Here is a 9,049-nt window from a genome sequence, read left to right as displayed (position 1 = left end):
CAAAGGTCGGAACTAACCGAAGAATAATGACATACATCTCAAATTTCGCCTGAAGTTAGTAAAAACTTTAAAGAAAAAATTGAGTATAATATTGACCGGAATTACAGGGTAAAGATTACCTCCAACAAGAATGACCCCATGTGAGTAATATTTACCCTAACATATCGGGTATTCTTCTTTGTTTAACCACGTCGTCAAGGTAACTATTAGCGTGCAGCTCAAAGGCCTGGGTAACTTGACATCGTCTGCTTGCAACCAGCAACACCTCACATGTTTACATCAAAAATCGCCTCACTAAAGATAAAAGAACCAAGTAAATTCTTTCGATGTTTGATTAAAACGGAGAATAGTTTCGTCGGACGAGCAAATTCAACAGAAACTTTTCGAACACAGCTGTTTTTCGGAGGTTGACTGACATTTATATCCGCTAAGGGTGCCAGTGAGTTTGGGGAGGCATATGACGGCGGCGATGTCAGCTATCCTGATTAAATTAGTAGCATTAGGTCAGTTATTTTTGTTCATTTTTGGTTAAAAATTTTCTGAGGGATACCATACAGTAAAAAAATTATATATGTAGCAGTCGTGAACAGTCGCCTTTTTTGTCTTTACAGCTTGTGAGCACAAAGGTGTTGGCTAATTGTAAGAACAGTGACAGAAACATCCAACCTTCGTGAAAAGAAATGCCGCTTTAATACCGTTTCAAGAACAGTTTTAAACATGGTTTAGTCTTTTTCTGGTATAACTCTGAACCTATACCTGTATTACTTTTAGTTGATGTTTACTTACTCTCAGTTTAATGTTTATTTACTCTCAACAGACTAGCCGGCGGAGACAAAAGGACCGTAGTCTTCTGGGGACCAGAAAAAGTAGGTTTAAGGCTGGTTAAGACAGGCCTATATACCTGCCTATACTGTAGGCTCATGTTCGTATTTTTTTCACGAGTAAACCCACAGTAATATTCACTGCTTACCAATGCGAACAAGTAATATCAGACCCATACCAGCAGGCGCAAATCCCAAATTACGTGCAACAAAATTTAGTGGTCGTTTTTTAACATAAACGAAAGAATAAGGAACTAGGTGTGATCGACGGTTGTGTCCAACATGTGATCAAAACAGATATTAATGGACGTTTGTTTCCTGATAGAGGTGTGCGAATCCCGCTTCGAGTATTATACTGTATTCCAATTAGATTTATTATTATTATAATTTAGTATTATTATTGTAAATTCTCTTAGTAGTTTCAGGACTGCGACTGCTTTCGTCGAAAATATAACATTTATGAAAACTCGAAATTGTCCCTGATCAGTTCCCAAAGTCTATTCTCCGACTTAGGATGTACAACACTGCGAATTGTTCATTAACCTCCTGATTGAAAGTCAACGTAATCGGAAATCTTTAGAAGCAAAAATCAGGACGATTTCCAGTCTCTGCAATATACGATGTATCAAAATGCGAGGGTTCGAATCAGTTTAGAAAAGGAGGCAACTGAACGTAACTCTGCTGACCACCAGGCTCACTTTTAATCAGCACTTGGTCTTTTAAGCACTGTCGATCTGGAGGAGAGTGCATTGCATAATTTTGTTTCTGATCCTGCTGCTGGGAGTATTCAGCTTGCTCGTGTTGGTATTTCTCAGCTGGACTGAGACCACTCACATAATCCAGCTGTTTATTATGCTGATTCTCGTCTTCAGACATTGAACTAGTAAGATGAGTTGACGGAGAGTGAGTTACAATGGTCTGATAATCACGACTAAGAGAAGGCGGTGGGCTGCTGTTGGTGTTCATATAGTCCTGGTGAACTCTCATTGTATTGCCTGAAGGCGTAGAGAAAATAGAAGAGTCGTGTTGGGGCAACATCGTGGCGTAGGAGTATGCTGATCCATTGTTACTGGGTCCGCCAAAGGATGTAGAGTAGGGCGAATTTGAAGGACTCAAAAGGTTGAGATGTGGAGCGAGATCATACGCTGTTGGGGTGTACGTCCAGGCATCAGGCGGCCCTCCTGTTGTTGTAGTTGCTCCGAAAGGATTCAGGGTGTTGTTCAAGGACGTGAATGATCCTAAAAAATAAGCAAATTTTAGCTATTGAATACTAAACAATTGTCCCAACTTTAACTAGCTTTAGATGTACCCCTCCTGGAAATAAAAATACAGGAAAAATAAAGAATTTTTATCTCTCGAAAACTATCTTTTTTATCGTTTAGTGTATCGGCCGTGTTCATTAAGACCTATTTTTTTATCCTTGCTTTATTTGCATGTACCCACTAATATGTATCGTTTTCTGTCCTTAAATTTATTAGTGTTTAGAAATACTAATCTCTTCTTAAAATTTGTTTCTATCCATATTGTAACTGCCAACTTTTATGCCGGTAACTAATTAATGAATTAATTACGCATGCATTTAAGTGTAACTAATATCAATCAATAATAGATTTCATGCTTTCACGATGATTCATTTTGATAAAAAGAGATATTTCGGGTTTCATTCGTGTAAAAAACTACGAACTGTTTACCGACGTTTCGTGAACATTGTCACATCTGCAGGACCAGTCCCCACGGTGGGGCGCTATGGCCAATTACAGGCATCGTAAAGAGTATACCTAAGAACAACATGACCTGATACCTGAGTTTCAGATCAGCCCTGAAGATGTGAACTGCAATGTTCACGAAACGTTGGCAAACAATTCGTAGTTTTTTACACGAGTGAAACCCGAAATATCTCTTTTTATCAATTTCAATTAATGTATTTTAGAATATGAAGGGTTTGCATGAGAGGAGACGTAAAATTTCAAATAAAATAAATATTTATGTAGAAATGAACCTTGTCTACACAGGGGGCTCTAAGGATTATTATTTCCGATCGGAATCGAGATCTTTTAGATTTAAATGAGAGATATCACTATCTCGACGAGATTACAGGGTAAGCCCTGAGTCCATTCTTCTGTGATTTTCTGTATAACTAAATATAATTCAGTAATACCAACAGGTAAGGAAAATGAAGATCTATTTACGATCTATTTATTTCAGTTTTAAATTTCTATTCTTTATTTGTACTCAAACACTAAATGTCTCTAGAGTAAGAGGCGGAGGTAATCCGTAAGTACTTAACAAAGCCTCAACTTGAGACTCGAGGTTGTTAATTCAAAGACTTTTAGGTGCAAATTACACTATAAGAAGGATGAATTCCTGCCACCTTGACTTAAGGCAAGAGGGAAATTCTCGCCCAGAATTTTCCATATTTGAAAACAATTTTCTCTTTGGGATTTCGTGAGACTTTAAATGGTTTCCATAAATAAACTACACTTTATTCTGAAAACTCAGCATATTCACTTTGTTCACCAGATGAAGGAGTGAACTTCTATTTTGCTCATAAGACTTAAATGAATTAGCATTTATTTAAGGATTCAAAATTATGTAGCAGAGTTTTCAAAGGGAGAAAAATCTAAGTTCCGCAAACATGCTCTTTTTAAGAGATCTCTCTGTCCGAAAAAGCTAGAGTGCAATAACGGATAGAATATTTAAAAAGGCTAAGTTAAACCTTTAAACGCTTCTAATTTCGCTTCAACGAGAAGTTTGTGAGATAGGTTTTTAGGATGAATCCTCTAGCCACCCTAGTTTTATGAAACGCGCTGCGTTTCTTCCTGCCACTTTTCGAGTTAGAGAGCTATAGTCTGTTCCCTGAGAGAAGACCTTGCAGACGTGCATGTGTGTTGTCATTTCTTGACGAAGGAAGTCCTTACCCTTTTTTTACACGTAGTTTCTGAAGTTTAATAATTCTGCAATCCCCGACTTGAAAGTAGTAAACTTCGAATGTTCGAATTATTCCGATTCCAATGATATATAATTTGTCAATAAACTTTGAAAAGTGAGAAAGTAAGCAATATCAAATTGAATATCGAGCTAAAGTTTCTTTACTTAAACTTCTTCAAATTTTCAACTTTCCTATGCAAGTAATATATCATTGAAATCTGGAAAATTCGTAGATGCTGATTATCATATTTTCAAATCGCTAATTTCAATATAAAATTTTTTTAATTTCCTTACTTCGACCTGCCTTTAGACAAAATACCGCAGCTGGAGTAAGTTAACCCAAACTGAGGTCGGTAAACAAACAGAAAAGTAGTATAAAACATAAAGCCCACAGCCCGCCAGTATCGTTAATCAATCTAGGAAAAATTTTTTCTTGAAATTAAAGAGCTTCACTTCAGATTGGCTGAAACGTCTAAAGAAATCCCGCCTTCTTGAAAAATTAAACAATGGGCTGCGCGAAGAAAACCAAAATTGGTCGTTCTGTAGGATCTTCCCTCGGGGAACAGTGTATAGTGAAGCAGTATCTGCATGAAGACAATTTGGGAGGGTGATAGCGTTTTTCGCTAGCCAATTGTATAGGTGCCAACTGTTAGATATACTTACGCTATATATAAAACTCAGTCCCTCCGCAGCAAGTTTTTCGAAGATTTAAAATCTCTAAGCCACGTCTTTATGACAGTTTGCGCGAACTGGACGAAAATTCGTCGTTTCTGTCGATCATTCTCTCGTTGAATAGAGTATAGACATAAATGGGTTGCTTGGCAGTCCTATGATGGCAATTATGGTACAACAAGAATGTTTTTTGATTTATCACGGAAAAGAGAACGCTGTACGCTATACTCGGAAAAGTGAGGAAATATTACTCTGTGGCGCAGTAAATGAGCCTTCGTGCAACCACAGAGTAATTTTCACACTTTGGGAGAAGTTAGTGAACCTCACTGCATCAAAGTGCAAGATTACAAGTGAAATTGCAAATCCGTATCTAGATCGAATGGGGATGAGTGATAATTTAACAATGTCACCCAGTAATCCCTACTTCGTAGCGAGTGCTGGATATAGCTCGCATTGTACACTGCGTGTCTCGCAAGGGTGGAGGTTACACTTTCGATCAGCAATCGTTGCTCCTTTAGTGAGCAAAAATTATAGTTTCGCATTAGGAATCTCTCGCATCAACAAGAAAAAGTTTCAGTTTTGCCCTGCGAGGCATATACTTTCAGCCAGTTGCATCATAAAGTTCACACAGTTAAAACACGAGAAACGTATTCTTCAATTATCTAAAGCACACAAACCTAATTCTATAACCCAACTTAACACTTCTATATGCAACGCAATTCCCTAACGTATAATATCGCACGCTAGGTACATCAGTCGAAACGGTCCTTATATACTAACCAGCAAAATTCTCAACGCTTGTGAGAAACGACCAGTGCCGGGCCAAAAATTGGTGGTGCCCTAAGTGATATTTAATTTTCTTACTTCAATATCGAATGTTTTTTATATGTTTCAATTAAATTTTATTTTATAACTATCTCATTTTATTATTTTTAATGATAAAAATATTTACTTTAATGTGAATTTACTTTAAATTTATTACTGTATATTCGCGTCGAAAGTTTAGTACACATGTACTTTTTCATTTCTTCATTTTACTTTCTCTGAGTACAAAATTCATGTTTTTGGTTGAAAATTAACTCTTTTGTAGGAAAATAATATATTTGGGTTAAAAATTTAACTTTTCTGTCCCTCAAAGCAATAGGATATACCGGGATATCCCATTTGATTCCATTTATCTCCCAGGTTGTCCCAAGGATATCCCAGGGATAACCTGTCGGATTTCCCACAAGGCTGAAATTTTGGATATCCAAGGGATAACCCTATGATATCCAGGATATCCCTGGAACCATTCTGGGATATTCAAATGTCAAAAGTAGGATATAGAAAATCAATCTATATTCTACTTGGGACTTTTGAATATCCTGGAAACATCCCAAGCATATTCTGGATATCCTGGAGTATGCCCTAGGATATCCAAATTTCCGCCTTGCGGGATATCCGACAGGTTATCCTTGGGATATCATCCGGGCAATCTGAGAGATAAATAGGATCACTTGGGATATACTGGTACATCCTATTGCTGTAAGGGGTAGATAATTAATTTTATTGGCTTCAAAATTCAACAATTTTGTTGAAAATTAATGTATTTTCTTGAAAATTCGTCTTTTCTGGCAGAATAGTAATCTTTTTCGTAGAAATTTTTTTTTTTGCCAAAAGATTAACGATTTGGTTATAAGATAAATTCTTCTCTTTTTTTACAAAAAAGGCATGAAAGTGTAATATTTTCTTGAGATGAGACTGTACAACGTTTGTGGTTTTATTTTAAAGGTTTCATCCCAACAATTATACATCTTTGAGTCTTAATTAGAAAAATAATGATTTATTCATAATTAATTATAAAAATAAACTTAATAGTGTAAAAAATTAAACAAATCTCGTTCAGCGAATAACAATGTTTGAAAGTGGAGATATCATAATGTCACCCAGTAAGCGCCGGATTAAAATTTTTCGGGGCCTGGGGCTAAACCTCGAAGGGGCGCTCTTAAGGGCAGAGAAAATCCCAATTTCGCTGTAAACATTATATGCCCCTTGGTAAATCCGGCGCTGCGCCTAGTAACATTTATTTCCTCGGTACACACTGTACCTCTAACACGCTCAGTTAACACTTGGAAAAGTACGAAAAAGGAGATGTTACAATTTTACACTGAAAAATTGCTGCGGCGTTATTATTATTACACCGTTAAGCCATTTCCCCTGCGAAGTAGGAGTGACTCACTCGGTAGGGGAAAAGAGCAGTGTGTGGAAGGGATAGATAATTTTCAGATTGATCCAGAATTCTCGTGTTATGTATGTAAAGAACACGCTCGTTCCGCACTTCTGCTCCGACCCAGGTTGGTGATCGATCTCTCTAGCAATCACACCAAGCGAAGAACCTCACGAATTCGTTATGTAGGGTTCCCCACTTGGGTCGATTAGTGGCCAAGGTCTTTTGTTTAATGCGCTATTCACTCTACTGACACTCTGACACTCTTTTTATTAATTATTTGCCGCCATACTTTCCAGTCCTGACATACTTCTCTAGCTTCTATTATGTCCATGCATTTTTTCATGCAGGCTCTCGTGTTTCGGTGACTTCTTATGTCTCTTCTGACTAGGGTCTCATTCACACAATCTAACCATTCTTTCCGCGATCTACCTCTGGGCATGCTGTCATTTACTTTACCTTGATACACTTGTTTCGTTAGTCGTCCATTTGGCATTCTCTCAACATGCCCGAACCATCTTAAACGATTTCTTTCCCATGTGTCTACTAGCGTCTCTTCTGCACCACATTCATTTAGAATTATCTCGTTACTTACTTTGTCCATCAGGGTTTGCCCGCATATTATGCGCATGAAAGTCCTGTCAATTGCGTTAATTTTACTCTTATCTTTTTCTTGATAAGTCCATGTCTCGCTACCGTATAGTACAGTTGGTACAAATACAGAATTATGAATTGCCATTTCAGATTTATTTGATATATTTTTACTTCTGATAAGGGGACCTGCTCTACCAATAACCTTCTTACCTTCGTTTATGCGTCTATCTAATTTCTCATTTATCTTCCCGTCCCTAGTAAATAAGCTACCAAGGTATACGACTTTATCAACTTGTTCAATTCTCTCATCATTTAATAAAATATTGCATAGTGTTTTCTTACTCTTTCCTTCGAACACCATAGTTTTTGCTCCATTTGCGTTAATTTTGAGGCCCATGTTCTTCATGCTTGCATCTACTTTATTGAACATTCTTTGTAAGTCTTCGATAGACTCTGCCATAACAACCTTATCATCTGCGAACGCTAACCCATGTAACCTCACTGTTTCGAGATCCACACCCTCTTCGTCGAAGAGAGCTATTCTTAAACACTCATCCATAAGTAATATAAATAACCATGAAGACATAACTCATCCTTGTCTAACTCCTTGAATAATATCGAAACAATCACTCAGTTTCCCATTCACTCTTAAACTCGCTTTGCTACCTGTATATATTGTTTTTATAGCTTGTAGGAGCCATCCATTGACTCCATACTCTTTCAGAACTTCCCAAAGTTTACCTCTATCTACCTTGTCAAAAGCTTTTTCTAGGTCAACAAATGCACAGAAAACTTTTTATCCTACTCTAAAACTTTTTTCTGTTATTTGCCTTATGCTAAGTATTTGATCCGTACATGACCTTCCCGGCATAAACCCACTTTGGACTTCCCAAATCTTTGCTTCTGTTATTTTCATTACCCTACGAATAAGTATTTTTGAATATATTTTAATTATGGTCCTTAATAAGCTAATCCCTCTATAATTATTGCAGTCGCTTTTATCTCCCTTTCTCTTGTATATTGGTATGATAATCACTTTTTTCCAATCGTCTGGGACGTCTTCCATCTCGAAACATAAATTTCTCAATTCGTACAGTCTATGCGGTATGCACTCGCCACCGTGATTAAGTATTTCAGCATTAATACCGTCTACACCGGCAGCCTTACCGTTTTTCAAGTTCTTAATTATATCCCTAACCTCAGTGACGTAGACTTTCTCAATTCAGTTTTCTATCGCATCATGTTCAACATCGCAGTTGTGGTGTCCTATAGCTTCATCTCCGAATTGTCTCCTAAAATAGTCTCTGAAAGCCTCTAGTATTCCGTCTGCATCATACACCATTTCCCGCCTACTATTTCTCATGTTGACAAATTCTGTACTTTTGTTTCCTTTCATTTTTTTATAAAGTAGTTTCTTGCTTCCTTCAAAGTCGTTTTGTATTTTCATCTCTTCTTCTACTCTAATAGTATCTTTACGTTCCTTAACTAATCGTTTGAGTATCCTGTATTCGCGTCTATAATCATTTCTACGTCTATTCCTTTCCTCATTGCTAAGACCTGCGATGTTCAAAGTTCTCTTGTACGCTTCTCTTTTTGCTTCTTGGGTAGCCTGAATTTCATCATTCCACCACGCATCACCAGACAATCGTCCTACAACTGCGGTACCACACAAGGGTATCTCGTAATATTGTCCAGACACCCTCTATATCTTTGTTTTTATACGGTTCTCCCATGTTGCCCTATCTACCAGGTGTATACATATGAAACCGGTATTTTTTCAAGAAAAAAACACATTTATTTCAAGAGAATGATAACAAATATTTTATTC

The 9,049-nt window shown here is 37.1% G+C and overlaps 1 protein-coding gene across 1 annotated transcript in view; it reads right to left on the bottom strand.

The window, feature by feature from the left end:
* Positions 1-6: 6 nt before the first annotated feature.
* The window catches only part of LOC117167191 (retinal homeobox protein Rx-B), a 191,478-nt gene continuing 182,435 nt past the window's right edge, over positions 7-9,049 (bottom strand). The window contains exon 4 of the mRNA XM_033351916.1: positions 7-2,059. Coding sequence (XP_033207807.1) covers positions 1,467-2,059 — 593 coding nt within the window. The 3' untranslated portion in view covers positions 7-1,466. The remainder of the gene's footprint in view (positions 2,060-9,049) is intronic.

Source organism: Belonocnema kinseyi, chromosome 2 (genome assembly GCF_010883055.1).
Source record: "Belonocnema kinseyi isolate 2016_QV_RU_SX_M_011 chromosome 2, B_treatae_v1, whole genome shotgun sequence".
In the NCBI taxonomy this organism is placed as follows: domain Eukaryota; kingdom Metazoa; phylum Arthropoda; class Insecta; order Hymenoptera; family Cynipidae; genus Belonocnema; species Belonocnema kinseyi.
The sequence above is the reverse complement of the archived record's forward strand: the minus strand, read 5'-3'. Positions and strand labels throughout refer to the sequence as shown.